Consider the following 10,860-nt stretch of genomic DNA (forward strand, 5'->3'; position numbering starts at 1 on the left):
CAATAGAGATCGATGATGATGCGTTCACTCAATGACATTTGGCGGAGCGTTAGTGAATTAGATTACATTGATCTAATTGGTAACCATGAAGGCAACGAGAAAGTAGAAAACTAAATGAAGTACTACAATCATAGGAGATTTAAAAATGTAGCATATTAAAAAATTTAGATTATTTATAAAGTAAGAATACAAAATTATATAGTGAAAGTCTATCTAAAACGTTAGTGGCTAAATCTGATTTCGGCTCACTCTTGCGTTGTAGTAACCTACCTACCTATCTCACCGGAAATTTTATTATTTAAACACTGCTATGAAACCTAACTCTATAAAATGTGAACATATCATGTGGCAAGATTTATTGGTAAAGATCATCTGCAGGCTTTAAATTTTTGTATGAAATTTCATTTCTACGTAAACAAAAATGGTTTTTATGGTAGTGCATGTCGAATCATAGAATTGAATAATGAATTTGAATGAATTTAATTTTTTCTGTCGGGCAGATGTACTTAATTCTTATCTGTATGATATATGTCTGTCTCTCTAACCGCAGGACATCTCGTAAATGGAATGAGGCCTATAGGCTTTATTTTGCATGCAAACTCAACGAAGCTGTTACGCGACATTGTACTATATTATAATGTATACTATTACGATAAAACTATCATGAACCTCCGATTTGTTATGCTTGGCTGAGTTAAACACACTTCCGGTACAAAAGTGATGACATCCGTTAGGCAAATTGTACATAAACAGGAGATTTTGGTATGTGATATATTGACATGTAACCTAACTATCCTAACACGTACATCATTTAATTGTGAATTGGTGTGTAGAATTTTATGATTCACACAAAGTAATGAAACCCAAATTACCTAACAGAAATATGAATGTATCATATACAATATATCTCGAGAAATATTTCATCTTCATATTTGAAATCTTTCATGTAACTTCATTTCTACATAGAAAAGAATTAATTATGATACGGTGCATATCCAACCATCAATATGGCTAAGTTTCATTGAAATATATCACTGAGTAGAGTGATACAATTTCGTGTGCTTAAAATAACATTTTGGCTCTACATACAATTTAATATGTAATAATGAATGTTTTTTTATTAATTTAACATATTATATCCGTATAAATTATAATGCTACCTACTTCAACAGAATTTTTAGCTGTCAAATAAATAAACATATATATGTACATATTCTAAGTTTGACTGTCCTTCTTTCTGGCAATAATGAAATGAGCTATTGACTTAAATTTTTTATTAAATGTCAGCGAAACTTGTTACGCGACAGGTGATGTGAAGTACTCCTACCTTGCTATAAATGGGAAGGCTCGATTTTTGTGCCTGTATCAAACAAGCTACTATGTGCGATAATTTTGTAAATACTAATGAAATGAGCTATAAACTAAAAATTATACTTGTAACGTACTTCAACGAGGCCTGTAACGCAACACGTAGTGTACTTCTACCTTATTCTAAAACAAAATATGTAAATATCCTGAATTATCAGCTTAAGTATCGGGTTATAGATATATGTAGTACAAGTACGTATGGATTTTCGAAAGTATATGTACAGAGTAGTTGTTCAGTTGAGTGAATGTGTAATTAAATATTAAGTGGTTTTTAGGACATGATCTAAGTTTATAGACCTATACCTAATGCTAACCGAGAGACTACAAATTATTTTAAGGGGAGGGAAAGAGGTAAAGAGCCCTGAAGCAGCACCTATATACTTCATATGACAAGCCGGGATACCACAGGAAATGCCGACAACGAATTTCTCCTCAGTCTTAAGAAAAATATGTTTAGGCGTAATAAGTGTGAAGTGCAATAAGATGTAAGTAATTTTAAGAACTTAGTATATATCAGGGTTCATTAATCATTTACAATTCCAGGGTATCTGTACCTAATATAATGAAAAGCAAAGATTATAATGTGTAAAAATCAAATGAATAGTTATTTAAATTCATATTTTCTTATTTCATATATTTTATTTAAATGTTCACAATTTCGAAAATGTAAATTTATGTAAATGTTTAATATATTTAAAAAGAAAGTTTCTCACGTTAGTCCATGAACTCATATTTATTGCAACACTACAAAATTACTAGTAAATGTTATAGTGAATTAAATTAATAATAAATTGTAATGAATAATTTAATATTAAATATGTCTTCAAAGTATTAAGGTATTAACATTTATGCTCAATATGTCGGTTGACGTTAACAATTGTTAATTAAAATTTTAATCAATTTAATGAGATGTTGTCACAAATAAAATATGTGTTGGTTCATTTGAGGGTGTTGTATTGCCAATCTAACCTATTATTAAATCCTCTCACAGAAACCCTTGCTCATAATATATTATAATATTTCACAACCTCAATCTAAACTAAACCAAACTCACAAGACCTTACACGGTAAATAGCAGCGAGTCGGTAGAGGTGTGGTGTAGATCGTAGTTCTTGATTGAGGTATATAATTATCCTGGTGCTGTTTTAGTTGGAAGATTATTTAGTAGAGTAAAAGTTAAAGGTAAACATCATTGTAGCACAATGAGTGATAACATGGCTTCCGAAGATGATGCCTCAATTGATAAAAATGAAATTGAAAAACTAGGAGGCAAGTCTGGCGTCATATTTTTGATCGACTACAGACCATCTATGTTTTCTGAATCGGTTATAAATTCAGAAAATGTTAAAATAACTAAATTCATAGCCGCGCTGCAGAACAGGTCTGCTGAATAAGATGACTCCTCAGCAGCAGGACCTGATTGGTTTGGTCTTGTTTGGAACTGCCAAATGCAATCCCAAAGATAAACTGAAAAATATTTCACGTCCTCTGGATCTTGCCCACCCAAATGTGGAATATGTAAAACAGATTGATTTGATTATGAGTGATACAAATGCTGCATCACTACAGCGAACTTACAGTTCACCAGAGCAGTGCTCACTTGCAGATGCTCTTTGGTATTGCAGCTCGTTGTTTTCTCAAAGTGGAAGTAACTTTGAAGAAAAAAGAACCCTGTTATTTACGGATGACAGCGATCCTCACTCTACAGATACCGATCAAGCACACAAGGCACGAAAGAGAGCCAAAGATTTGAATCAACTGAACATTTCACTTGAGTTGCTCCCAATGGGGACCAATTTTGATTACTCAACATTTTATAAGGAGCTTGTGGAGATTGTGAATGGCTTCTCTGACACAGACGTTGATGCCACATCGAAGCTGGAAGAACTCCTTGTACGAGTTAAGAGGTTGGACTTCAGAACTAGACGCCATGCCAAGTTGAAGTGGAATTTGGGAATGGGAGTTTCTCTAGGAGTCTCTCTGTACACGTTTTATAGAGAGGCCAGTATACTACCTAAGGAGCCTTTGTATCGAGCTACGAATGAGCCGGTTAGAAGTGTGAAACAAACTCATGATCAGGCGACTGGACAGCTATTGTTGCCCTCCGATGTTGTGAACTATGTAACCGTAGCGGGAAAGGACATTGTCTTTGCCAGTGAAGAAAAAGAAATGATGTATAAGTTGGAAGAGCCTGAACTAACTTTGTTGGGTTTTGAGCCACTTACCTCTGCCAAGGAAGATTTGCATTTTGGCCCGTCTTCTTTTGCATATGCGGAAGAAACTTTGATCAAAGGAAGCAATGACCTTATGAGTGATGCAGTGTATCACCAAACAGAAGGTGGCACTGTGCCGCATGACCTCACGATACAGAGCCGCCACAAAATATGTGTACCTTTTTCCCCGTGATGAGACGTTTGACAGTGCTGGAAACCTGCAGACTTCTCTTGGCTTTCATGTGATTCCTGTGCCATATTACAATGATGCCAGAGTACAGAGGTGTCTTCCCCATTCAGTGAGCAAGCGTTGTTGAACTCTTTGTTTAATGGACCCAATCTTTCTGTCTGGGCGGCTTTATCTGGAAATGTTTGATCTTCAACATCATTTGGAATTAGGTATCCCAAAGCAAGAGCTTCCAAATGTTCCCAAAAAAGTCGTAACTTTTCCTTTTTAGAGTCGCTTAGTTTAAAAACGAATTTCAATTTGGTCATCAATTTTTTTGCAAGCAGCATAACTTCACTCGTAACCTCAGATGATTTTTCACCAAACTTTTGTACTCTGGCATTATTGGAATATGGTACAGGAATCACATGAAAGCCAAGAGAAGTCTGCATGTTTCCAGCACTGTCAAATGTCTCATCACGGGGAAAAAGGTACACATATTTTGTGGCGGCTCTGTATCGTGAGGTCATGCGGTACAGTGCCACCTTCTGTTTGGCGATACACTGCATCACTCATAAGGTTATTGCTTCCTTTGATCAAAGTTTCTTCCGCATATGCAAAAGAAGACGGGCCAAAATGCAAATCTTCCTTGGCAGAGGTAAGTGGCTCAAAACCCAACAAAGTTAGTTCAGGCTCTTCCAACTTATACATCATTTCTTTTTCTTCACTGGCAAAGACAATGTCCTTTCCCGCTACGGTTACATAGTTCACAACATCGGAGGGCAACAATAGCTGTCCAGTCGCCTGATCATGAGTTTGTTTCACACTTCTAACCGGCTCATTCGTAGCTCGATACAAAGGCTCCTTAGGTAGTATACTGGCCTCTCTATAAAATGTGTACAAAGAGACTCCTAGAGAAACTCCCATTCCCAAATTCCACTTCAACTTGGCATGGCGTCTAGTTCTGAATTCCAACCTCTTAACTCGTACAAGGAGTTCTTCCAGCTTCGATGTGGCATCAACTTCTGTGTCAGAGAAGCCATTCACAATCTCCACAAGCTCCTTATAAAATGTTGAGTAATCAAAATTGGTCCCCATTGGGAGCAACTCAAGTGAAATGTTCAGTTGATTCAAATCTTTGGCTCTCTTTCGTGCCTTGTGTGCTTGATCGGTATCTGTAGAGTGAGGATCACTGTCATCCGTAAATAACAGGATTCTTTTTTCTTCAAAGTTACTTCCACTTTGAGAAAACAACGAGCTGCAATACTAAAGAGCTTCTGCAAGTGAACATTGCTCTGATGAACTGTAAGTTCGCTATAGTGATGCAGCATTTGTATCACTCATAATCAAATCAATCTGCTTTACATATTCCACATTTTGGTGGCAAGATCCAGAGGACATGAAATATATTTCAGTTTATCTTTGGGATTGCAATTGGCAGTTCCAAACAAGACCAAACCAATCAGGTCCTGCTGCTGAGGAGTCATCTTATTCAGCAGACCTGTTCTGCAGCGCGGCTATGAATTTAGTTATTTTAACATTTTCTGAATTTATAACCGATTCAGAAAACATAGATGGTCTGCAGTCGATCAAAAATATGACGCCAGACTTGCCTCCTAGTTTTTCAATTTCATTTTTATCAATTGAGGCATCATCTTCGGAAGCCATGTTATCACTCATTGTGCTACAATGATGTTTACCTATAACTTTTACTCTACTAAATAATCTTCCAACTAAAACAGCACCAGTATATATACCTCAATCAAGAACTACGACCTACACCACGCTTCTACCGACTCGCCGCCATTTACCGTGTAAGGTCTTGTAAGTTTGGTTTAGTTTAGATTAAGGTTGTGAAATATTATAATATATTATGAGCAAGGGTTTCTGTGAGAGGATTTAATAATAGGTTAGATTGGCAATACAATATCCTCAAATGAACCAACACATATTTTATTTGTGACAACATCTCATTAAATTGATTAAAATTTTAATTAACAATTAATAACGTCAACCGACATATTGAGCTCAAATTTTAATACCTTAATACTTTGAAGACATAGTTAATAGACCTATACCTAATGCTAACCGAGAGACTACAAATTATTTTAAGGGGAGGGAAAGAGGTAAAGAGTCCTGAAGCAGCACCTATATACTTCATATGACAAGCCGGGATACCACAGGAAATGCCGACAACGAATTTCTCCTCAGTCTTAAGAAAAATATGTTTAGGCGTAATAAGTGTGAAGTGCAATAAGATGTAAGTAATTTTAAGAACTTAGTATATATCAGGGTTCATTAATCATTTACAATTCCAGGGTATCTGTACCTAATATAATGAAAAGCAAAGATTATAATGTGTAAAAATCAAATGAATAGTTATTTAAATTCATATTTTCTTATTTCATATATTTTATTTAAATGTTCACAATTTCGAAAATGTAAATTTATGTAAATGTTTAAGATATTTAAAAAGAAAGATTCTCACGTTAGTCCATGAACTCATATTTATTGCAACACTACAAAATTACTAGTAAATGTTATAGTGAATTAAATTAATAATAAATTGTAATGAATAATTTAATATTAAATATGTCTTCAAAGTATTAAGGTATTAACATTTATGCTCAATATGTCGGTTGACGTTAAAAATTGTTAATTAAAATTTTAATCAATTTAATGAGGTGTTGTCACAAATAAAATATGTGTTGGTTCATTTGAGGGTGTTGTATTGCCAATCTAACCTATTATTAAATCCTCTCACAGAAACCCTTGCTCATAATATATTATAATATTTCACAACCTTAATCTAAACTAAACCAAACTCACAAGACCTTACACGGTAAATGGCAGCGAGTCGGTAGAGGTGTGGTGTAGATCGTAGTTCTTGATTGAGGTATATAATTATACTGGTGCTGTTTTAGTTGGAACATTATTTAGTAGAGTAAAAGTTAAAGGTAAACATCATTGTAGCACAATGAGTGATAACATGGCTTCCGAAGATGATGCCTCAATTGATAAAAATGAAATTGAAAAACTAGGAGGCAAGTCTGGCGTCATATTTTTGATCGACTGCAGACCATCTATGTTTTCTGAATCGGTTATCAATTCAGAAAATGTTAAAATAACTAAATTCATAACCGCACTGCAGAACAGTTCTTCTGAATAAGATGACTGCTCAGCAGCAGGACCTGATTGGTTTGGTCTTGTTTGGAACTGCCAATTGCAATCCCAAAGATAAACTGAAAAATATTTCATGTCATCTAGATCTTGCCACCCAAATGTGGAATATGTAAAGCAGATTGATTTGATTATGAGTGATACAAATGCTGCATCACTATAGCGAACTTACTGTTCATCAGAGCAATGTTCACTTGCAGATGCTCTTTAGTATTGCAGCTCGTTGTTTTCTCAAAGTGGAAGTAACTTTGAAGAAAAAAGAACCCTGTTATTTACGGATGACAGTGATCCTCACTCTACAGATACCGATCAAGCACACAAGGCACGAAAGAGAGCCAAAGATTTGAATCAACTGAACATTTCACTTGAGTTGCTCCCAATGGGGACCAATTTTGATTACTCAACATTTTATAAGGAGCTTGTGGAGATTGTGAATGGCTTCTCTGACACAGAAGTTGATGCCACATCGAAGCTGGAAGAACTCCTTGTACGAGTTAAGAGGTTGGACTTCAGAACTAGACGCCATGCCAAGTTGAAGTGGAATTTGGGAATGGGAGTTTCTCTAGGAGTCTCTCTGTACACGTTTTATAGAGAGGCCAGTATACTACCTAAGGAGCCTTTGTATCGAGCTACGAATGAGCCGGTTAGAAGTGTGAAACAAACTCATGATCAGGCGACTGGACAGCTATTGTTGCCCTCCGATGTTGTGAACTATGTAACCGTAGCGGGAAAGGACATTGTCTTTGCCAGTGAAGAAAAAGAAATGATGTATAAGTTGGAAGAGCCTGAACTAACTTTGTTGGGTTTTGAGCCACTTACCTCTGCCAAGGAAGATTTGCATTTTGGCCCGTCTTCTTTTGCATATGCGGAAGAAACTTTGATCAAAGGAAGCAATGACCTTATGAGTGATGCAGTGTATCACCAAACAGAAGGTGGCACTGTGCCGCATGACCTCACGATACAGAGCCGCCACAAAATATGTGTACCTTTTTCCCCGTGATGAGACGTTTGACAGTGCTGGAAACTTGCAGACTTCTCTCGGCTTTCATGTGATTCCTGTGCCATATTACAATGATGCCAGAGTACAGAGGTGTCTTCCCCATTCAGTGAGCAAGCGTTGTTGAACTCTTTGTTTAATGGACCCAATCTTTCTGTCTGGGCGGCTTTATCTGGAAATGTTTGATCTTCAACATCATTTGGAATTAGGTATCCCAAAGCAAGAGCTTCCAAATGTTCCCAAAAAAGTCGTAACTTTTCCTTTTTAGAGTCGCTTAATTTAAAAACGAATTTCAATTTGGTCATCAATTTTTTTGCAAGCAGCATAACTTCACTCGTAACCTCAGATGATTTTTCACCAAACTTTTGTACTCTGGCATTATTGTAATATGGTACAGGAATCACATGAAAGCCAAGAGAAGTCTGCATGTTTCCAGCACTGTCAAATGTCTCATCACGGGGAAAAAGGTACACATATTTTGTGGCGGCTCTGTATCGTGAGGTCATGCGGTACAGTGCCACCTTCTGTTTGGTGATACACTGCATCACTCATAAGGTCATTGCTTCCTTTGATCAAAGTTTCTTCCGCATATGCAAAAGAAGACGGGCCAAAATGCAAATCTTCCTTGGCAGAGGTAAGTGGCTCAAAACCCAACAAAGTTAGTTCAGGCTCTTCCAACTTATACATCATTTCTTTTTCTTCACTGGCAAAGACAATGTCCTTTCCCGCTACGGTTACATAGTTCACAACATCGGAGGGCAACAATAGCTGTCCAGTCGCCTGATCATGAGTTTGTTTCACACTTCTAACCGGCTCATTCGTAGCTCGATACAAAGGCTCCTTAGGTAGTATACTGGCCTCTCTATAAAACGTGTACAGAGAGACTCCTAGAGAAACTCCCATTCCCAAATTCCACTTCAACTTGGCATGGCATCTAGTTCTGAAGTCCAACCTCTTAACTCGTACAAGGAGTTCTTCCAGCTTCGATGTGGCATCAACTTCTGTGTCAGAGAAGCCATTCACAATCTCCACAAGCTCCTTATAAAATGTTGAGTAATCAAAATTGGTCCCCATTGGGAGCAACTCAAGTGAAATGTTCAGTTGATTCAAATCTTTGGCTCTCTTTCGTGCCTTGTGTGCTTGATCGGTATCTGTAGAGTGAGGATCACTGTCATCCGTAAATAACAGGGTTCTTTTTTCTTCAAAGTTACTTCCACTTTGAGAAAACAACGAGCTGCAATACCAAAGAGCATCTGCAAGTGAGCACTGCTCTGATGAACTGTAAGTTCGCTGTAGTGATGCAGCATTTGTATCACTCATAATCAAATCAATCTGCTTTACATATTCCACATTTGGGTGGGCAAGATCCAGAGGACGTGAAATATTTTTCAGTTTATCTTTGGGATTGCATTTGGCAGTTCCAAACAAGACCAAACCAATCAGGTCCTGCTGCTGAGGAGTCATCTTATTCAGCAGACCTGTTCTGCAGCGCGGCTATGAATTTAGTTATTTTAACATTTTCTGAATTTATAACCGATTCAGAAAACATAGATGGTCTACAGTCGATCAAAAATATAACGCCAGACTTGCCTCCTAGTTTTTCAATTTCATTTTTATCAATTGAGGCATCATCTTCGGAAGCCATGTTATCACTCATTGTGCTACAATGATGTTTACCTATAACTTTTACTCTACTAAATAATCTTCCAACTAAAACAGCACCAGTATATATACCTCAATCAAGAACTACGACCTACACCACGCTTCTACCGACTCGCCGCCATTTACCGTGTAAGGTCTTGTAAGTTTGGTTTAGTTTAGATTAAGGTTGTGAAATATTATAATATATTATGAGCAAGGGTTTCTGTGAGAGGATTTAATAATAGGTTAGATTGGCAATACAATATCCTCAAATGAACCAACACATATTTTATTTGTGACAACATCTCATTAAATTGATTAAAATTTTAATTAACAATTAATAACGTCAACCGACATATTGAGCTCAAATTTTAATACCTTAATACTTTGAAGACATAGTTAATAGACCTATACCTAATGCTAACCGAGAGACTACAAATTATTTTAAGGGGAGGGAAAGAGGTAAAGAGTCCTGAAGCAGCACCTATATACTTCATATGACAAGCCGGGATACCACAGGAAATGCCGACAACGAATTTCTCCTCAGTCTTAAGAAAAATATGTTTAGGCGTAATAAGTGTGAAGTGCAATAAGATGTAAGTAATTTTAAGAACTTAGTATATATCAGGGTTCATTAATCATTTACAATTCCAGGGTATCTGTACCTAATATAATGAAAAGCAAAGATTATAATGTGTAAAAATCAAATGAATAGTTATTTAAATTCATATTTTCTTATTTCATATATTTTATTTAAATGTTCACAATTTCGAAAATGTAAATTTATGTAAATGTTTAAGATATTTAAAAAGAAAGATTCTCACGTTAGTCCATGAACTCATATTTATTGCAACACTACAAAATTACTAGTAAATGTTATAGTGAATTAAATTAATAATAAATTGTAATGAATAATTTAATATTAAATATGTCTTCAAAGTATTAAGGTATTAACATTTATGCTCAATATGTCGGTTGACGTTAAAAATTGTTAATTAAAATTTTAATCAATTTAATGAGGTGTTGTCACAAATAAAATATGTGTTGGTTCATTTGAGGGTGTTGTATTGCCAATCTAACCTATTATTAAATCCTCTCACAGAAACCCTTGCTCATAATATATTATAATATTTCACAACCTTAATCTAAACTAAACCAAACTCACAAGACCTTACACGGTAAATGGCAGCGAGTCGGTAGAGGTGTGGTGTAGATCGTAGTTCTTGATTGAGGTATATAATTATACTGGTGCTGTTTTAGTTGGAACATTATTTAGTAGAGTAAAAGTTAAAGGT

The 10,860-nt window shown here is 35.9% G+C and overlaps 2 protein-coding genes across 2 annotated transcripts; one reads left to right on the forward strand and one right to left on the reverse strand.

The window, feature by feature from the left end:
* Positions 1-2,763: 2,763 nt before the first annotated feature.
* On the forward strand, positions 2,764-3,769 carry LOC124358281 (X-ray repair cross-complementing protein 6-like; the record flags this gene model as incomplete). Its single annotated transcript, XM_046810575.1, has 2 exons — positions 2,764-3,417; positions 3,689-3,769. Coding segments are annotated over exons 1-2 (735 nt in total), but the record flags the coding sequence as incomplete, so codon positions are not given.
* Position 3,770: 1 nt separating this feature from the next.
* Positions 3,771-9,388, reverse strand: LOC124358282 (X-ray repair cross-complementing protein 6-like; the record flags this gene model as incomplete). Its single annotated transcript, XM_046810576.1, has 2 exons — positions 8,396-9,388; positions 3,771-4,310 (listed from the first exon to the last, which is right to left on the reverse strand). Coding segments are annotated over exons 1-2 (1,533 nt in total), but the record flags the coding sequence as incomplete, so codon positions are not given.
* Between the last annotated feature and the right edge of the window lie 1,472 nt (positions 9,389-10,860).

The sequence above is a fragment of the Homalodisca vitripennis genome, chromosome 3 (assembly GCF_021130785.1).
Source record: "Homalodisca vitripennis isolate AUS2020 chromosome 3, UT_GWSS_2.1, whole genome shotgun sequence".
NCBI lineage: Eukaryota > Metazoa > Arthropoda > Insecta > Hemiptera > Cicadellidae > Homalodisca > Homalodisca vitripennis.